The sequence below is a fragment of the Sylvia atricapilla genome, chromosome 13 (assembly GCF_009819655.1).
Source record: "Sylvia atricapilla isolate bSylAtr1 chromosome 13, bSylAtr1.pri, whole genome shotgun sequence".
Taxonomy (NCBI): domain Eukaryota; kingdom Metazoa; phylum Chordata; class Aves; order Passeriformes; family Sylviidae; genus Sylvia; species Sylvia atricapilla.
Window position 1 is genome coordinate 3752001 of NC_089152.1, and position 21354 is coordinate 3773354.

The 21354-nt window shown below is 44.3% G+C and overlaps 1 protein-coding gene across 1 annotated transcript in view; it reads left to right on the forward strand.

Annotated features, from left to right (window-relative positions):
* The first annotated feature begins 716 nt into the window (after positions 1–716).
* IGF1R (insulin like growth factor 1 receptor) overlaps positions 717–21354 on the forward strand; it is a 171359-nt gene continuing 150721 nt past the window's right edge. The window contains exon 1 of the mRNA XM_066328270.1: positions 717–1002. Coding sequence (XP_066184367.1) covers positions 909–1002 — 94 coding nt within the window. The 5' untranslated portion in view covers positions 717–908. The remainder of the gene's footprint in view (positions 1003–21354) is intronic.

Consider the following 21354-nt stretch of genomic DNA (forward strand, 5'->3'; position numbering starts at 1 on the left):
TTTTTTTTCCTTTTTTTTTTTTTTTTTTGGGAAAGAGCTTGTGGCAGCCGCGCCGAGGAGAGGAAGAGGAGGAGTAGGAGGGAAGCCTTTTTAATTCATTTTCGACCCAAATTCTGCATTTGGAGCCTCTGCAGGCAGCCGGACTCGTGGTGGCGGCGGCGGCGTTGTTGTGGGTGGTGGTTGTGCGTGGGGTGTCCCCCCCCCGGCTCCCCGGCGGAGCGGGGAGCGGAGCCGCGGGGATCCCGCCGGGGCAGCCCCGTCCCCGCGCGGGGGGACGGCGGAGCTGTTGTTGTTTTGTAATAGGATTGTCTGGGTCGCGCCCCCCCCTCCTCCTTTCCCCTCCCTTCGCGGCCCTCCCAGTTTTTGTGTCTCTGTGTGTGTGCGTGTGTGCGGTGTTTGAAAATGGAGGTTGAAGATGCCGACTGCCAGCCCCGATGCGCCTCGTGTTTGCGGCTCCTGTGCACGATGTACCACCGCAGCCAGCGCTGAGGGGAGACGGCGGCGCCCCCCGCCCGCCGCCCCGAGCCCGCCCCGCCGCCCCGGAGACAGCGTCGCCCCGGGGCTTCCATGCCTTGTTGTTGTTGCCGTTAATACATCGTGAAGATCTGTGTATTTTTGGTGTGGTTGCTCCGGAAGATCAACACCCAGGGACCTCAGCAACCCTCCGGTTTGCCGTTCCGAAGGGTCTTGTGGTTTTTTTTTTTCTTGTGTTTTTTTGTTTGGTTTTTTTTTTTTTTTTCCCCTTCATTTCTTGAGGCAACGTGGATTTATTTACCCTGCCCCGCTTCTCCTCCGCCGCTCGTTATTTTTAGAGGACGGGGAGAGGAAAGAAACCGAACAATTCTGGACTTCTTTTTGCTTTGTTTTGTTTTCGGAAAGGGGGATTTTGTCCAATTAAAGAAAGAGGAATGAAGTCTGGCGCTGGAGGAGAGTCCCTCGCCGTCGTCTGGGGGTTCCTGCTCGTCTTCGCCGCACTTTGTCTGTGGCCAACAAATGGGGAAAGTGAGTACAGTGCGTGCCGGGGCCGCGGCGCGGGTCCCCGCGGTGAGGGAGCCCCGAGTGAGGGGCTGCCGGGGAGGGGGCGAGGGCGGCGGCTGCCTGTGCGCGTTCGGGGGGCGTCAGGGGCTCCCCGTGTTTGTGTGTGTGAGGGGGTCCCTCTGTGAATGTGCGCGTTCATGTGGGTGTGTGTGAGGGGGGGTCCCTGTATGAATGTGTGAGTGGGCTCCCTGCGTGTGTGTGTGTATGCGTGAGGGGCTCCCTGTGTTTGGGGGGGTGTGTGTGTGAGGGGCTCCGTGTGTGTGTGGGGGGGACTCCGTGTGTGTGTGTGGGGGGCTCCGTGTGTGTGTGTGAGGGGCTCCGTGTGTGTGTGAGGGGCTCCGTGTGTGTGTGTGTGGGGCTCCATGTGTGTGAGGGGGCTGCCGACGGGGTTCCCTCTGTGTGTGTGTGTGTGTGTGAGAGAGGGGTTCCCTCTGTGTGTGTGTGTGAGGAGGTTCCCTGGGCGAGGGGCTCCCTCGCCGTGTGTTTGTGTGTGTGTGTGTGTGAGGGGCTTCCCCGCGTGTCTGGGCTCTGTGCGAGGGGCTCCCCGTCCTTGGGGAGGGTGTGAGGGGTCCCTGTTCGTCCCGGGGTCCGTGTGAGGGGCTCCGTGCCCGTGGCTGTGAGGGGGGCTCCCGGGGCTGCCGCCGTTTCCCGCCGCGGCGCCGAGCGGCTGTGGCCTCTGCCCGCGGGGCTCTGCGTGTTTTCCTCCTGTTACGCGTCTGCTCCTCGAGCACGTTTAGCAACCCAGGGCTGCGCGTCTCCGTCCCGCCATGCCCGCCTTCCTGCCCCGGGGGCGGCCGCCTGCCTGTGCACACACGGGTGGGCACCGCCGCAGCCCGGCGGAGGCGGCCGTGCCCCTCCTTTGTGTCCCCCCGGCGCGGGGCAGCGCTCAGCCGCCGCAGCCAGGGCTGCGAGCTGCGTAGTAAACACTGGCAGGCTGGGGAGGACTCCGCTCGCTTTCCCCGCATGGAAGGAGCTTGATCTCTGTCAATATTTAGAGGCTGTGTGCAATAACCGGCCGTAGTGAGTGAGGGATTCCTGGAAATGAACGCCTTTGCCTTTTATTGCCGGCGTTTCGCTCGCTGTGCGCGGGGTGCGGGATTACGGCGGCATCCCGCAATATAAAGGTCACGGGCTGCCGTTCGTTAAAAAAAAAAAAAAATTAATTCGCACATCGACGCTTTGCGTTTGTGCCTGAATAAAGAAAGGTTTGATGGCCGAACGGGCTGCGATCTTAGGGGTGATGCATTTTTCGAAGCGGCCGTGTTTGCACCCAGCGCCGAGGCTCGAGCGGCGTGCGAGCCGCTTCCCCGGGAACAGCGGGAGAACGGGGATCGGGGAACAGCGGGAGAACGGGGATCGGGGAACAGCGGGAGAACGGGGCTCCGGGAGAACGGGGCTCCGGGAACAGCGGGAGAACGGGGCTCCGGGAACACCGGGAGAACGGGGCTCCGGGAACAGCGGGAGAACGGGGATCGGGGAACACCGGGAGAACGGGGCTGGCCGTGCGGGGCCCGGCTCCCTCCGGCCGCGGATCCTCAGCCCGGAGCCGCCCGCCTCGCTCGGGAGCTGCCGGAGCCCCGACTTTGTTTTTGTGCGTTTCCAACCTGTGATTGTGTTGCAGTGCCCGCCCCTCTCGGGCGCAGGGGGAATCGAGGGGGCAGGGAGGGCTGCGCTGCCATTGATTACACTGCAATCATCGCCGGATTAATCCCGGGGCTGATCGGTTTTCTCCTGGTATGTCGGGCTCACGCTGGATTGAGGATTTCTTGCATGAAATTAGCCTTCCCTTGTTTCCAGGAGTATCTCTGTAGACGGAGGGATGGTAAATGTGCCTTGGAGCCCAACCATTTTAAACAGTGCTCCTCTCTCCTTCAGCGTCTGCAGAAACAGGGATGTCTGTACTGCATCCTGATGCTTTAATTTCTTCTGCCGTGTGTTTTTCGATACACTCCTGGAGCTGTTGTGTGCCTCTCCCTTTCAGAAAGATACGCGTTGTTGGAGGGAAGGAACGAGGAGATCAAATTTCTCCATTTTAAATGTAAAGGGAAAGAATTTAGGAGGCAGAAGGGCTTTTCTGAAAGTAGTGGTTTCAGACTGAAAAGAAAGGGAAGTTCTTTGGATGCACTGACAGTGAGGCTAAGTACACAAAAAAAGATAAGTGAGCAAGAAGCACATAGACGGAGCCTGTAATACATGTTGAGTAATAATTATATTTTGTTAGGCAGTAAATGCCTGTTAACTCCTTGCAAATTAAGGCCCAGTTTAGGCTTTTGGGCCAGCTAGGTCTGGAGAGCTGCAGTCTTACTTCCATGAGTAGAACTTCTTGGCTAGTGCTGTTTTTAAGAGGGAAGATTAATCTTTAAGTTTAAAGTTTAAACAAAACCCCCGTGCACTTTTGCAGGGAAGGGCTTACCAAGGATCCAGTAGCGTGGAGAAACAGAATGGGAGGAGGAGGAGATCTGGTGCGTTCTTAAACTGCTAGGATACACACTTAGAATTGTTTTCCTTGTTTTACCTGGTACAAAGTACCTTGAAGTAAAAATGCTCACCCAGCCCTGGCAATGAAGTAATGCAGAGGAGTATGTTAGGAGTTTAGGTTGTAGTCCTCTGAAGTGTTTGTGCTTACCACTTACCTAAAATGAACATCCTGAATGAAATATCTTCTGAAGAAGATCCAGGCATTTAAATGTGGGAAGATATGCTGAAAAACTTGTCTTAGCTGAATACTGCCTCTAATCGATTGTCTTTGTAGTTTACAGTTTAATAGCCTTTGTTTTCACGAGTTATTGCTGAAAGAATTTTGCTGTTAGGGGGAAAAATGATCTCCAGAGCAGATGTTTTACATCTCTTCATATTCTTCTCTCTCCCCACAATAGTGGAAGGAAGATTAATCTTAATTTTTATTTGTTTTTCATATATACTGTGTCATAGCTAAAAGGCACTTCCATTTTCGGTCAAACAAGCAAGGCATTCCTAAATAGGAATACAAAGGAGTTACAACAGGAGGGGAGAGACCCATCCCTTTAATGCTAAATTATATAAAATGTGTTGGTAGTTATGTGACAGAAACTTCTTTAAAATGCAGGTAGCTTCAGCGGAGAGCTTCTCATTCAGAAAAAGTAATTTAAAAATGCTGAGAATTCCCTGAGATTGTGTTAGAATGGCACAAAAATGGAAATGAGAAGACCTTTCATTAAGCTGGAGTTTGTGGTGCTGTACCCGTGCGTTTGATGTGTAAAGCTACAACTGTTGGAGGCTGTTTGATGCTGGGGGTGGGTTTAAGATGAGACATAAACACGGGGTTTTCTTCCTTTTCTCCCTTGAGCACGATGGGGTTTTGATTTTCAGCCTTCTGTGTATTTACAGAGGGAACGTCTAGGAGGGAACGGGTTAAACACTTGGAAGGAAAATAATAGTTTTAGGTGTGATAGTACTTCAAATTGATGGATATCTTGATGGGTCTGCTCATGTCAGCGCCCGAGTTTTTGTTTGTCTATCCAGGCTGGATGTTGTGTTTCTGATAATGAACAGTAGCTCATGCTGATGCTTAATCTCTCTCCCAGGTTGCTTAGTAAAAGCCCTCATGACCTGCTGAGTGTCGGCGTTACACACACCTTGCTTTTGCATCAGCATTTTCCTGCACGCCCAGTGGTTGGGGAATGTTGGTAACTGGGAGTTGGATAATTCCTGCTGTAATTGAGGTTGTGAACAGAAAATGCCAGAGCCAGTGAGGAAATTGGCGTCAGAGGGTTCAGCAGAAAAGGGAGAGGAGAGGAGAGTGCAGGGAGTGATGGTGCCTGGAGCCCAGGGCAAGGAGAGTGACCAGGCAGTGCTGGACTTTTTTTTGATTGGGTTGGGTTGGACTTGTGGTTTGCAAACCAGAACTGGAGCAAAGGCTTGTGTGAGTCAGAAACTGAGAGGGTTAGGAAATGGAAGTGACTTAGCTAATATCAGACAAAATGTGTTGAACGTGAGGAAGCAGAGGGATGGGTGAGGAATAAAGGTGTGTTGGAAGTTTCAGTGTTGAACCAACATTTGAGGAAGAAACACTGGGCGGTTTTGTGTGTGTAAAGTGAAGGGAATTTAACTTAGTTCATGTTCTGAAAAGTGAGGGAAGGAAGGGCCTGCAGAGAGCAAGAAGACAGATCAATTAGTTTGACTTCAGCACAACAGAAGACATGATTTATTTGGTTTAATGGGGAGATTGCTCACATGTGATCAACTACTGTGTTAATTTTTGTGTCAGCTTTTCCCTGATGTGTTGTTCCTCCAGACTAATTCTAGGGTATGGTTAAAACACATGCCAGTGATGCTGAAATTGTTTTCATCTTGAAAGATACACACAAAATCTAGTGTTAAAGAGCATCCACGTGATGTTTTTTGAATCAGTCTTCATTGGTAAATAATTAATTCCTATCAGTATGTGTTACCATGGGAAAAGTTGTTTCAAATCCTGTTTAATTTTCTGCTAAACTGGCATTTACTAAGGAGATCTTGGAGGAGAATTTTTTTTTAAGCATGTAACATTTAAAATTAAAATCCATTCCAGGGCTGAAACTATTAGCTTTAAAGGATAATTTCAGTTCATGTTTAACTAATGCTTTTTCTCTTCCCCAGTAATTTTTGTTTTCTTTTTACTCTGAGGTAGATTTTACCAGTGATCATTGGAACGATTATCTCAGTGAGAGCAGAAGAGGCAGTTTTGTTAAATGATTAATTATACTGTGTGTATATTCCATCTGTGTGAATTGTGAGCTACCGCAAACTTCATTGTAGAGAAGTTTGTTTATGGTCCTGAACTTTGAGAGAGAGAGAGAGAGAGAGGCAATAATACATGCAGGAAACCTGTTTTTCTCACACTGGATGTTAACTTTGTGATCCCACACAGCAAACAACTTATCTAGCTCATCATCTGTAATGGCCTTAAAGTTCATAACTTACAAAATGTGCTGAATTAAATTATTTTTAAGAAGTTAGGGTATTTATCTGAATTATATGTAGTTAAATTAATAAACTTCATGAGCCTTATTTTACTTGAAAAGCTGATGGCAACTTGCTGAAAAACTTCATGAAACTTTGGTTTCTGAAATGAAATACATTCTTACTTGGATTTTAGTGTAAAGCTTTCACATTTGGAAATGCTTGATAAGTAGCAGCTGGTTTTTATTTATGTGTGAGTGCATACATAGGAATGGGTAAACTGCAGTTTATTATTGAAAACTATTGTGGATGCTAAATTTTAAAAAAAAGCTGCACTTTAAGTAATTGTCTCGGGAGTCTCATAATTAAAGTTGTTGCAGATTTGTAGTTGCAGTTTAATTTGGATCTTCCTGACAGAGCTGAGCTTTTAAGGTTTCTGAGCTTTGGTGCTAATGGAACGTGCTGCTTTTAAGAGTTTTTGTGTAGAAAGACTTTGGGAATGTAGTGATGTGTTTGAAAGGTAGAAATACTGTTTTAGTATTTTGATCTATTTGACGTGTGTAATTTTTCTATCACTGTAAATTGTATAGACAGCTTCTTTGTGTAGGTTAGTTGGATTAGTTTTTATGATTTATGAAAGCCACTTTAAAAAGAATAGTTTCACTTTTTTTTTTTTTTCATTGTACAAAAGCAGAACTCAACAAACAAGCAGTTGATGAAGACACATTGGTGGTTGTTAGCCAGCCTGTCTTGTGTGTGGTTTTTTTTGGGCTGCTTTCTTTTCCTTCTTAGCCAAGTCATGACAGGTACAATCTGGACTGATTTCTGGAGTACTATATTTGTCTTTTTTTGTGTCCAGAAATGTCTGAGAGAAACTTTGAGGACCGGCAAACGATCAGCAACACACAGTGTTCATTCATATGTTTCTGTGCTCTGCAAACAGAGCTGTTTGAGTCCTCAAACTCAAAGATAGACTCTGGTTCCTTTGGACAGGACTTGTTGGTTTTGCTCATTAAGTTTGATAACAGTTTGACTTATTAATTAATTAAGGAGATACATTGTGACAAACCCGGGTGTGTTGTGAAGATTAACTCACCCTTATCACTGAAAGTTTTGCTTTCTAACCTTTGCAAATGCAAAACATAAGCCATTCCCTTAGGATATCTTGCAAGACACCAATTAACTTCTTCAGTGTTGATATCCTCAGGAAGTTGCTGTTGTGGCACAAGATTGTTTAAAATGTGCTGAAAAGCAAAATTGTTGCTTCTTTATTTCCAGATTGATTTACATATGACTCCTAAGCGTTAATGTCATGGAATTTTTTTTTTTATTATTATTTTGGAATATCCAGAGCTGTACATTTGCAGTTAGTCTGTTTCTTTCTTGGTAAGCTTGATGGTTTGAGCAGAACCAAACATCTGTGTATTTCAGTGACTTTCCAGATAATTTTTTCAATGAGGCTGTTGTCTCTGGACCTGTATGAGGAGAAGGGATTTCACACCCCAGTAAAGTACTAAGATTTATTCCTTTAGAGGACCAAATCCACTAGTGAATAATTGGGTAGAATATCAAATGTACACTTTTGCAGCAGCACAGAGTCACTTTAATAATAACTTAGGGCAGTAATTCCCATTGTCACCTTGCTGACTGGATTGAGTTTTAAGACTTTGTTTCATTGTTGACTTTAAAAAAGTGTGAATGATACAAATAAACCTTTTAAAGCAGGAAATAGAAAATGTGCTTTACCATCATAGTTTATTAATTCAGTGTGTGTGTCCTGCTTTGGTGAACACTTGGTTTGTGAAGGTTTGTGTTTGGGGCAGGTGCCCTGGCCGAATGAGTTTGTTTGCCTGTGTTGCCATCGAGGCAGAAGTTGCTGCAATAGCTCTGTGACCGGTCAGGGAATGTTATCTCCAACCCCTTATTGGTGCCATTACGTGCTGTAAAGATAGCTCTGTTTACTTGGAAGTGTGAGCATCAACTGATCAAAACACTTTCCCTTAACAGATGGGCTTTTTTTGGAGTTCTTCATCGAGCATCCCTTCTGCCTGTGCTGGGAGCAATGTCACAAAGTGACAACATCAGGCAGATGCAGGAAATATTAAGAACTTTTAATGACAGAGGCAAACTTTACACGAGTGGTGCTCCCCTGCTGTTGAATTGGTGATGGGTCATTTTTACTGTCTGTTTCCTGCAGCTTTGTAGTGTTTTTCCTTTAATTCGAACAATTTGCAAATTATTACACTATTCTTTTAAGCGATCTCCTTACGCAACACTGTTCAAATAGCAGAGGGTTTGATTGGAGGCAGGAAAGAAGAATTTTTTGAAGTTCAGAATGCATGAAATGAATACATGCTGAAGTAGTCAAAGATCCCTTGTACTTTATCAGAGAGCAGTCTGCTTGAATGAAAGGTACTGTACCTGCTGTTAAGTTTATAAACTTGGTTTATACAGATTACTTTTTAAATTATTCATGATGCTACGTTACAAGTATATCTGACAGGTTTAAAATAAATGGCTTGATGGTAAGAGGGAGCATGCATAAATTAGAGCTGGGATAATGTGCTCTTTGAAGTATCTCTCCCATTTGTTACTACTGGAATACAGTAGGTAGCTGCAGCTGAGTGTGTGATTCTCAAGTGAGAGTACATCATTATCTTCAAACTGTTGGTGTAGTGGCAGTTCTTACGTGAGACAGATGAGACGAAGTGGCAGGGAGGACCAAGGTGCTCACTTTGTTTTTAGTTACACATCTCTGCTGAGCCAGGGAGAGCATTTATGGGATGAGAAGTTGTAAGCACAGCAGTTGAAAGGGTCTGCTGGTTGCTGTGTGTTGCTGAGGTTAGGGTGGCATCGCTTTGTTTTATTTACTCTTCTCTGCTAGCATTGCTGTGGGTTTGTAAGAGGTGTTCTAGCAAGGTGCTTGTACTTGGTACTTGTACTTAGAGTCTGTGTCTGATTTGCATATGGATCGTGGTGCTCGCCTTGGGAAGTCTTCCCGGGATGTGTGCACGGGAGAAGTTTCCAAGAGCTAAGCCCTTGTGTTTGGAGAGCGTTATTGGTGGGGAAAGAGAATTCCAGGTCTCTTGGATGCTAGAAACAGCTTCCCCAAACATAAATTGACTCAGTGCTGATTTTCCTGATTCTGTAGACAGGCAGCTCATTATATTTGAGAAGCAAGCTCCTGAAGGAATTTATGGGATAGGGGAAAAAGCCCCCGTAATGATGTGTGATAGAGCAGCCATAAAAATGATTGCAGGTTTTTCAAAGTGAAAGGTCTTCTTGTAGACAGGGATAGTTCAAATCTTAAGCTTTAGTCAAAGGCATACAGCATTTTGGAGAAAAATCTGGTGACAGCTGCCCCTGGAAACTGTCTATAACCAACTTCTTGCAAGAGAATTGGCTTGTGTTTGCAGGGAAGGGCTTTATCCCTGGTTCTCGCTGGGTTGGTTCCCTTATTATTTCCATTGGCTTCAATTTAGAGTTTTCTCCACATTTTGACCTTCTACAAGTAGTAATTTTTACTTTGCTGCTGCTCTTCTCACATCCTCTTGGGTCTGTCTGTGTGAGAGTAGCCTTGAAAGGTCTGAAGAGTGCACTCTGTTCTTGTTGGGCAGGGAGTGTGGAACCAGCCCTGCACCGTAGGAATGGACACGTGTTTGCCCAGCTCAGCTGACCTCAGAGTAACACTTGGCTGAAGTGTGAAGAGTTGAAATGGCAATGGAAATTCCTTGTTTACCCTGTCCCCGTGCTCTGCCAGGGCAGAAGTTAGTTTTACTGTGTTCTTCTTTTCTCTTTTCTGGGATTTTTGATGTGTAGTTAAGTTGCCTTCCTTAGTCAAATTCCGTGTGTCCCCCTGGGGATTTGGTTTGTTCTCCAAAATACTGCTGGGCTTACATAGCGTGGATTGGTTTTTTTAAGCTCTCAGGTGGTTCCACCTTTCTTTCAGCTGAGAACCAACTTTAGAGAGACTCAGCAGGGTGACGAGGAAACTTGAAGAGTTCAGAGTTCCACTGGATAGAAGGGGGAGCCCAGGGGAATTGTGATAGAGCCTGACTTCCACTACTGGATTAGCTGTTACTTCTCTCTGGTTCTTCTGAACCCCAGCAGGAGGAAGCAGCTTGTGGTGCTGTAGTGATTGCAGCTAACATCATCTTTCAGCTCGTTGTGGCTGAAGCTTTTGTCGTATTGTTTGTTTGTGAGATGGATGTAAATTTTTCGGTCGCTTGCACACTATCTCCTGGGATGTATGGAATGAGTGAATATCCAGGTGTTTTCAGAGATCCATGTGAGTTACTGTTACTCTGTGCGCTTTGCTCCTCTTCCTCAGACCTGAGAGTTGGGAGACTGGGGGCACTTGAAGACTAGTAAGATGTATGACCACTTGTATGTGGAGGGGGATGCAAAAAGTCAAAGGGTCTGTTGTTAGTCCTGTTGATTGTGCTCCTTGGATGTGGCGATTTTGTGTTATTAAGTGATGTTGGTGTTCCCTGCAGCTGTGCCCTTGGTGGAGCTGGAGTCTCTGCAGTTGTCCCCGTAGAAAAGAGTAGCCATGGGGTGTAAGAAAAGCAAATTAGTTATTTCAGACTTGAGATTTGGCTTGGTTAGAGACTGACTTGAGCCTGCCAGGGTCCTGCCTGGGGGTGACTGAAGGTTTGCTTGTTTATTTTTTGTGTGAGCGCTAATAAAATGTTTATATTTTTGTCACATTGGAGTAGGCTGACTACGTGGACAAATATTTTCATTGATACTATATCTCAACGAGAGGCATGACATAGGTTTTGAATATTCAAATTCTGTTGTGAGAGTCTCTTTAAGATTCAGCCTTAGATATTCTTAGATGGGTTGTGGTTCTGAAGTGGCCAGTGAAGGAACAAAGGCCCTTCCAAGTCAGTGCAGTTGTTGTCCTGCAGAGATCTTGCACAGAGAAGTGCAGTGGAGTGTTTGTGGTGGAGGTTCTGGGCTGCAGCAGAGCACACACCAAACACACATCTGTTTGTACACGGGCTGTGCAGCTCTTTGGGTAGTTCATTGTTTAAATAAGCATGTTGCATTAGCTGTGAGGCTTCAGTGCCAAATGCCCGCTGATGAGATGTATGAGGGTTTTGTTGTTCCCAAGCCACGCTGAGGAATGCAACAGCTTGATAATTCAACATGTTTGAGGAAGATTACAAAAAGAATTCGGGGTGGATCGCAATCAGCACTTCAAAAGCATCAGCTTCAGAGTAACTCCACTACAACACAGAGCAGCCCATGGAAAAACACTGTCATCTTAACAGATGCAGTGTTATTTTGGAGATTCCACTGTATAAATACATGGACTGTGGTTAAATTGTGATGGCAACAGATGCAATCTCAGTTCTCGATTCTTTCATCTCTTTAATATTTAAAAATACCCCTCAAAGTAAAAAAACCAAAAAACCAAACAACCAACATCAAGGCTGAAAATATTCCTTCTGTAAGTCGCTGGGGCTGTACCTTTTGGGCCCGATAACATTTTGGGTACATCACTGCAGATGAGACTTGGAGAGAGTAAATGCTCATCTCTTTAAGGGAGCTGCAAATGCTGCTACTCACGACTTATTGTACCATTTGCATATGAATGGAATTATTCAGCTCTACTTAAGAAATGTCAGCAGGATTGAAGTTAGAGTTGGTTAACCTGGCAAAAAGATATTTCCAGTATTTTTCATGAAAGAGAGTGATAGTGTGTAGACAAGAATTACACATTCTGCTGGCTAAGCCAACAGTGTCTGAGGATTTTCTTGGTGTCTTTGTAGCTGATACCAGTGACTTTATTTTTAAATTCGTCTGTGATACATTGCAGTGTTGAGGAGCGAGAGAGTTGGAATGTGAGAATCAGATGCTGTATCATAGTGCTGCACAGTTGTGTTCACATTTGTTTTTCTTTCCAGATCTGATTTTATTTAAATCCTGATTTGAAAAGCATAAATTCAGAGCAAGGGTCTTCTTTATAACGAAGAGCAAATAAAGCGTAGCAAGAAGTTACCAGTGCATTCACCTTTATCCATCCACTAGTTGGATAGAAAAGCCTCAAGTTAAATACTGTAATTTTAAATTCTGGATTTTAAAAGGAAGCAGATAATTTGTGTGAGCATTGGTAGTCATGCATGCTAAAATAGGGAGTGATCACATCTCGTGCTTCAGGAGCTGCCAGTATTGAAGGGTTGGGAAGAAATTGTATTCCTCCTCCGGGAGTCTGTATTTCCCTCCTCATTTGTAAAATACAGAAAGTGCAGTCCTTGGGGGGATGGATAAAAGCTTAGTTTCTGCAGCAGGGACGTGACTTGGGATGCTCGTGTGGCTCTGTCATCCAGGTGACAGCACTTTCCCTGGGAAGCTGCTCCTTGCCAGGCGTTGGATGACTGCACTCCGAACAGAAGTGTGAGGATGGGGGTGTTGGCATCAGCTGACTGATAAGGAGATAGTATATTACACTAAAAATACACCCAGATCTTCACAGGCAACTGTGAACATTACCTGGTGTCATGTGCAGCAAGAATGAAACAAAAGTTGAGGTGGGTTGAGCGTGGCTTGGCCTCGCTGTGAGGATGTGCTGGGAAACTCTCTGTTCATTCCATGGGATTTCTCTTCCTTCTTCAGGAGCAGCTGCTCACAGAAGTGTGCAGCTCGTTCTTGCTTGTTGCACATGTGGCCACAGCCCTTGTTCACTGCAGGATCAAAACACTGCTCTGAGCTCAGCATGATTCTCCCTGCTCCCAGTGTCTCGAGGTTGTGTTTGATGCCCTCGCAGCTTCTCCCAGAGCTGCTGACACGGGAAGAGGTGAATCCTGATTAATGGGGAGAAGGGGAGAGCAGAGGGGCTGAGGATGTAATTGTCATGTCATGTTTCCTGAGTTGTGCAGGGAGAGGGAAGGGTGCTCCATTTAGGATGTCTGTACCCCTGGTTGTCTGTATCCCCTCTGTTCTCATGGAAGTGCACCGTGAGAGGCCGAGGGGATGGAGTCCTGTGGCTTTGCAACCTTGTGGTGAAAATGTTGTGAGTTTTGGTCCATTTTGTCCTCCAAAGTTTATTTCTTCCTTATTATGAAGGCCTGAGAGCAGTACTAGTATGTGTGTTTTTTTTTTTTTTCTTTTACTGAGATGGAGTAGATGGTTTTCATAGTGACTTACAACAGCAAGCAGGAAGAGCTCACTCTGAATATACAGTTTGTATCTCATTTTGCATATTTTTAGTTAGATTTTTTTTTAATGACTGACAGCTGTTAGAACTCTGATTCACAACCAGCCATTTTTGAAAGTACAGACCTTTTTGCTAGTGAATAGCAATGTGTTTCTACAAATTCATGTAAATAATTAGATGCCTTGGATGCATTGGCTCAGATCCTTAATTTTCACATTTTTAAGTGACAAAATGGCAAATGATGTATTTTCTGGTAGATTACTTCTCATTTGTGTTATTTTTTTTTATTTGGATGGAAAATGGAATTTTAATTGAAATGCAGAAGATCTGGGTTTTGAGATTTAATTAAAACTCCAAGTGTGAAGGAGAGGCATGATTAAAAAAAAATAAACAGAAAAAATAGTTTGTCATTGTTTCTCAAAAGTTTAGAGTTCACAGATCTTGCCCACTGACTGTTTCACAGGTTTCTATGCAGGAGTCCTTTTTAATTTGGGATTAAGAGCTTGTTGAATTGAACCATTGGAGAAAACTGAAATGAGGCACTGCAGAAGTAGCTGTTGAAGGTAAAAGCTCTCTGAGCATTTCATCAAAGGGTGGCTTCAAGAGAGTGCTGAACAGCAAATTCACCAGTCCCAACTTTTTTTTGGTGTAAATTATATGCTTACTATTTTTATTCTATTTAAATTACAGTAGGCATTTGCCCTAATATATGCTGTTACAATTTCATGTTAGATTTGTAATTAAGTTTATTTTTAGAAGAATGCGTTTAAGTGGTTTATATAAAATGATTTTCTATTTTTGTAAATGAAATAATTGGTTTTTATTGACTTTCGATTTCATGCAAATGTGGGTGTTTTTTTGGCCTTGAAGGTTGTGTAAGCAGAAAGAAATTAATGATTTTGAAAGTATTTTCATAATACAAAGAATAAAAGATTTGTTGTCAGTAGCTGGCAACAGTGATAGGCAGAGTTAACTCTCATTCAGACATGTGCAAATTGAGCGATGGATGGATGTTAGAGGGTGTGGTACAGTTGGTTTACATAATAAATTTTCCTATTGATTATTTTTCCTGGTTGAGTTGAGAGAGACAAATTGTGAGTGCGCTTGGGATCTGACGCCAAATGGCCGGAATGTCGCAATCCCGAAAATGTCGCAATCCAGGGCAAATCTGATGGACAAGTGAGTGTTAATTGTGAGCGAGCCAGATTTGCTATTTTTAATTTGGCCTCGCTATCACGTCTCTTCACAGATGAATTTGAAGGCTACAGGGAGTTGAATGATGAGTCACTATTGAGTTAGTAAAATCACAATTGATCTCCGTTTCCTGTTGATTCCAAAATTACTGAAGTGTGAAAGCCGAGAGTGACTGATCACTTCTTGGAGGGGGAGTTTGAGGCCGGAATGTGGAAGTGACTCTCTCTGAAGTAACTCTACGCTGCCCTGGGTGTGAGGACAGGGATGTCTGCAGTGAGAACAGGTGTGTGATGGTCTGGCCGCCTGAGTTACCTCCCAGGAATGATAATCCGCGCACTAAAATACGCTCTCCCCGCAGCAAGGTGGGGGCAAGAGGTGTCTTAAGTGGCTAATGATAGAAGCTGAAGATTAAAGTTTTCATTAGTCTCCTGTGCTGGAGTTCTTTGTGACAGAGCTGTTTCTGTAGCTTGGCGCACACCGATCTGCCCTGAAGCCCCTGTGCCCGCAGTGCTGTTTGCTGTGGCAGTGCCCTGCTCCTCTGCAGAGGCACGGTGGCACTGGAGGGATGCAGGGACACCAGTGGGGTGGGACACGGAACGTTTCGTGTGTCTCTTGTTTGCAGTTACCTTTTGATGAATGGCAAATTGTCATTCTGCAGCTTTGTCCTTATCTTGTGATGGAAATGCTCTTTTGACAGATACTAATTAGAAACACTGTGGTAACTGTGCGCAGGTAAGATTTAAAATTTCCTTTTTTTTTTCCTTCCTAGAATTTACTGTTAGCAAAACCTTTTTTTTTTTTTTTTTTGGTTAGGAACTATTAAGTCACATTACTAGACTCTGCCCACGTTGCATATGTGAGAGTAAATTCTGCTGAAAGGGGATTTGTTGGAAGAAATTAAAGGGAGGATGTACACTGTTCTGAATGACACTGGAAGCAAGCTATAAAGAAACCTTGAAGTATCACTTCAGGAAGAGAGAACTTAGTTTAGTTCCCTGGAAGACTAAGAGGAGGTGGGAGGATGCTCCTCTGCTGCATTCCTCACAAAATTCTGATTTTAAAGAATTTTTCTGAAGGGATGTTCTCAAAGGAGAAGTAACAACCTGTGTTCTGTGTAACGACTTTTCAGATGGTCTTCAAACCATTGAGACTGGCTGTACACTCTGATAGACTGTGTTAAAACAGAAATAAAGAACCAAGAGAAGAAGAAATCTGTACCTTTTCCTTGGAAAGCACATGCAAGTTTTCCCCAATGTTGCCTTAATTAGGATTGTAGAAAACTGGGAATGGGTGTGAAAGAACTGGCTGATGCTGCTGTCTGAGAACAGCTAAGCTTTCGAATCTGTAAACAAAAGTGGAAAAAAAATCCTGCCGGCTTCCTGACAGTCAGAGTGTGTGGTTTTCAGTCAGAGGAGCTGATTCAGTTGGTCTGGCTTTTGCAAGGGAACAACGAGAGGAATAAATTGCTCTGAGAGGGTGTAAAGAACTTTCCTTTCCTCTAGAAAAAGTTGAGCAAACATGGAGCTCTGAGTTGCATGGTTGAAATTTGGTGAGGCGTGGAAAGGACACTGGTTTTCAGCAAAGTATGATGTTTGTTCAGGGTGTTGTGAATTCAGGAGTAAGAGTTGCCACACATTAAAGACACCTCTCAGTCGTACTGAGGTTTAAAGGAGCTGCAAGAAGCTTTATGAGGAGCGATCTTGGCAGTTCTTAATGCTATTGCTTGCAGAGAATCTTCAAATACTTACAGCCACAACTTGGTACCTTATATCTTGTCCTGTCGGATCTCTGTTGATGTGCCCCACTACAAGAGCGCTTTGTTAAAACCAATTAAACGTATAATTTTTTTATAATACTTGTGTTTTGGAAAAATCAATATGACCAGTTTCCCTTTGAAATGACAAGAAGCCTGTTGTGCTGACAGAGAAGAACGCATTAGGAAGTGGTGCTTCGTATCCTCTCAAGAGTAATGTGCTCTTGTTTTCTCTTAATCAGCAGGATGTTCTCCTGTATGTCAGATGTCTTCGTTGTTTTTGTGATCTCTATCAGAGAAGAGTGAGGGGGGAAAATGTCAGAGGAACAGAACAGGTTTTAAAGCTTTATAGCAGAGAAAGCCTGCAGCCCTGCATTTCTGTTTAAGTAAAAGTGGTAATCACCACCTTAGGGTTGGACACTTTGTGTTTATGTTTGTGCTTTAAACAATAAATAAAAGAACGACTTGCCCTTCAGAAGAACATAATGCATAGCCTGTTGAAATACTCTGGAGCGTAAGGGATATAATTAACCCTTTTCCCTTTAGCATGGTTGTGTTTCAGAAGTGAGATGTCTAACACATTATTTGCCAGTTCACTGAAGTAAGGATTTTTCAAGTTGACTGTCTGAAAATCAGACCTCTTCTTCCTCCCTCCATTGCCTTGCCCTCCTTCCCTATTTTCTGAGCTGCAGTTTCCAAATTTGTAATAGGTCTAGTAGTGGTTGCCTTTTTTTTTTTAACTTAAAAGTAGCCATTGAGAGAGAAAGCTTATTTCCCATCACTCTTGCTCAAGGCTATAGAGAATAGATCTTAGAAGTTCAGGCACTTGTCCAGGGTTTTCAGAGGAATTTTTAAGAGATGCTTTTGATGCAGTGAAGGAAGGGCAAAGACTTGAAAGGACTGACAGCACAACTAGGATTTGGCTCAATGCATGAACGAAACTCTTCCTGTGATCCTTGAATATTTTGCTTTACTGATCAGGTCTTGGATAGCACAAATCAATTCTGAACTGTTCCCTCAGATAGTTTTGGTCTGAACTGTTTCCTCAGATAGTTTTGGTATGATTCAGTGAAAATGAGCTGAAAGGAGACAGAACCTGAAATGCTTCCAACTCGTTTTTTCCCATCTTGACTCTCCTTGAAGTATGTGAATTAGTGTGAGAAAGTGTCTGTAGCTCCCACCGGGTCAAATGGAGGTTGAGATAAAAATACTCGTCTCTGTGTGTATTGTAATATTGATCGTCGTGTGGTAAATAATTCCTTGGCAGCAGGATTGCCAAGTCTGATGTTTTACACTTCATTTGTAAGTTCTGGTGCGGTCTTGCTTCTGGCTCTGCGCTCAGACCTGCTTTTTGTTCTTTGATGGATATCTGCTTCATTACTTCCTTTTGACCAGCCTTTCCTTTCTGATCAACCGTCAGCCCTTGGGTTGGTTTAGCTGCCTGGAGCTCCCTGGGTTTGTTAGTCACAGCTACTCCCATTTTGTTGTGACATTTTAATAAATTAACGGGTCCCCACGATGACCCGTTCCCGTTTCTCACCTCCCTCGCCATGGTCGTGCACCAGTTGACATCACAACAAAGATCGCTTCCCGGTCTCTTTCTTTGACTTTCTTTGTTTTTATCTGTTCCATTGTGCCCGTCTTTACACAGTGTTACCCAACACGGTCATTCCTGTCACTAAGGGACCTCCTCCTTTGGGCACTCATGTTTTCCAAAGGAAGTTTTCTGTTAAAGGCGGCGTGTCCCTTTCGCTGCTCTGGGGGCGGTCCCGAGTTCAGGACTTTGTCTGTGTCCTAAATTGCTGGTTAACCGTGGAGGCAATAAGGAGACCGAGTCCTGCTTTCTGGCTCTGAAGCTGAATGAAGCTGGCATGTGGTAAAGCAAAGCACTGTCGGCTCAGATGTGTTTTCTTAACGTGGAACCAACCAGCCTTGCACAAATACCGTGGTTTTCTTTCCCACCAGCGGAGCTGTCAGACGGGCGAGGCTGTCCGTCACCTCTGCTCCCGCACCGCTTCACCTCCAGGCTGGCAGCTGCAGAGGAGGCTGTTCTTCCCGAATCCTTTTTACCCGGGCTTTCCCTCCCTTCTGTTGCTTTGTATTTTTCTTTGCCTGGCTTGGTTTGAAGGTTGGATGTGGCACCGAGCGCCCGCCCCGGCAGCGTAGTTTGTGTTGGCTGATGGGACTTCGGGTCGTTTGGGCAGGCAAATCATAACTACCGGCAGAAGAATGCCTTTTTTTGGGGTGGCTGGAGTGGCACAGTGGAGATTAGAGTCTTCTTCTGTCTCCCAGATTGGCAGCTGGTTTTGCTGTTGATGATGGTGGGGAAGGATGTGGGGTGCTATAATTAGTTGTGGGATTTCAGAGCTCGGAGAAACCTTCCTTATGTCTGAAGGAAACAGTCTCACCAAAATGTTTTTGGGTGTAGTCTGGGTCCAGAGAGAGGTTGGCTTTGATGCAATCATGTAGCCTAATTCTAAAGTCTTGTGAGCTGGTTCTGCCTGTGTGTCGGTCTCCTCCTCATCAGGAAATGTTCAGAATTTTTTTGGGGTGGTCCCTCTGTTTGAGAGATGGCAGCTATTGAGATCAGCTAATATTTTTTTGTCTATTTTGCAGAATGTAAAGTGTCTGTTGTGTTATCACGATAAAAGGGTTTCTGAATGCAGTGAAACTAAAGGATATGTCACTTAGGTTTATATATTTAGGAGTGTAGTACAGAGTTCTTGTGGTTTCTCTTGCTTCCCTTTGTCTAGTTCCTCCTTTTATTTGTTGCAGTGGATAAAGTTCACTGTTCAGTTTTTAATCTGCATTCTCTAAGGAAAGATTTCTTATCACAGGTTAATTATAAATATATTTTTGTACTAATTTAAATATTAAGTAGTATACAATTTGTTAATAATTTGCTGAAGAAACACACCTGCCCACAGGCTGAGGTTCCGGGTGTTCTAGTGCTGAACTACCTTTTGACAGCAGTTGTCCAGGGAGCTCCACAGTTCCTCCAGGGAAGATATTTTTATTTTAATTCTATCAACCAGGTCATGGCAGTTAAGTTCTATTGCAGTTAAGGAAATTTCAGTCTAAAAACTTGTAGTGTATCGTGTCCCCCCTGCCTAAGATGAAAATGATTTTTGAGAGGATGAGATCTTTTAAGATAATAATCTTTCCAAAAATCATGCATTTCAAGAATCAGTTCAGGTTAAACCTAGAAAAGCATGTTTAGGTGCACTTTTTCCTGGTGGATGCAACAAGCTAATTTTAAAGATGACTTTAAAGTTATGTGCCTGAGTTAAAATCCTGTTTTGTGTACATCACTCTGTAGATATTCACTATAAAAACAAAGCAAAACTTTCACTCGGTTGTTTTTCTCTCTTTGATGTTAGCCATCTCTTCTCACTCAAATTTCTTCTAATTTCTTATGTTATCTTCTTCATGATGAGAGCAAATAGTGAAATAGTACCAGGCTACAGTCAGGTTGTTTGTTCTTCATTTGTGCCTTTAGGTAGGAGAGGAGAGGGGTGTGTGTACAGGGTAAAAACAGTGATAAAGACTGAGCTCTGCGTCTCGGTCTTGCCTTGATTTCCCTTCTGGAATGAATCTGTGCTGCTGCAGATCCCAGTGAGGGGAGGTTCCTGAGGTTGGGAGTGTCTAGAGCAGCATCCAGGTTTGATACTGCTGCTTTGTTTGTCCTAGTCCCATCTCCTGTAACTTCCTGCATCCTCTTCTCCCCCAAGTCTTGCAACACCCTTCTTGCAACACTCTTCCCCCCAGTTTTGACTGAGAAAGGGGGTGGAGTAGGTAATCCCTGATGAGGAGCTGCTGAATGAAAGTGCCATGGATTTATTTGTCTCACCCTGTTGAACCCACTGCTTTCTCGTGGGGGAATTTGTTAGAAATGCATCAGGGTAACCTGCTGCACCCCAGGCTCTCCAGAACCACCCACCAGAGGGTGAACAGTAATTCTCCTGCCTGCTCTGACATTCCAGTGCTTTTCTGATAAAAGTGGATATGGTGACAGGAATTGCAGTTGCCAGGCAATAGAACTCAGCAGAGCCTGGCTGGTTAAATACCCAAACTGTTCTGCTCACCAGAATTGCAGCATCGTGCATCACCCACGGTGCTTCTAGGCAGTGTCTAAAAACTGTGTATGAGGTTGGAAATCCAATGTCTTGGGCAACATGTAAACGTAAAATAGACAGTATGGGCTGAAATGTCACCTTGAGTGTAAGTGTGGAAGGTGGCTGGAAGTAAACCACTGTTGGCTCTTTTTAACGAGTTGTATATATTTAGGTTATTTTATTTTTTATTTTTGCTGTTTTACAGTAAGCTTCAATCAGTTGCTGATGAGAACATCTGCAAAGATGCATTGAAAATCCTATACTCAAGCTTTCCTTGCATTTTCAGAGAAATGAAGCTCCTGGAGTTCCAGTCGTTGACTGTCCCTAAAGAGCTCTGCTTTCCCATGCCTAACCCTGTTTATCTGGTAGCTTTTCACTTGTGTGCATTAAGGATGTTTTGTTTGAGGAGAGACTCACCTTGAGTGGTATCACAGAGGTGTCTGGTTCTCTTTTTCCATGGTCATTGTGCTGTGCTGCCCCTGAGACAATTAATACCGTGTGAACACTGCCCTCATGGTACAAAGGACACTTCCCTTGGGCTGTGTTTGTGATACTAAAAGTGAGCCAGAAGCATCCAATTCATCAGAAAAGTGAGTTCACTAAGAACTCTTCCTGGTGTAGCTACTTTGGTTTACATCTGCCTTAAACTGTGTTCTGGTCCCAGTGTTTTTGGGTGATAAGGCCAGGACTGCGTTACCTTGTCTCTGGCGCCAGCCCACGTGTTTTACCTTGCATTTGGAGAGGAAGGTTCTTTTTTCAGTCTGGTTAGCTCATGGCTGGAAAGCCCCCACAGCACCTGCATATATGTAATTTAATGCCTTTAAAGCTCTTTTTGGGGATTGCAGGTTGGTCATATTTTAACTGCCTTGAGAGAACAGGTTACAGCATGACCTATGTGATTTTGAAGCTGTGTAGCTGCAGTGTGAAGGGAGGGGTGGGAGAGCTCCCTGCTCTGTTAAATGACTTGTGATAGCATTAACATTTCCTTCTGTTCAGTTAGATCATTATTTATTTTTTAGCACCATGTTAAATTTCTGTTTTGGTGGAAATACGGGACTAATGGAAGTCTTAGTTCACTTTCTTAAAACAGAAGCATTGCTGTGGAAGGCCAGAGAATGTGGGATTTCTGTGTTTGATTGCTCAAGAGCTGGTTAGCACAGCATAGTAGG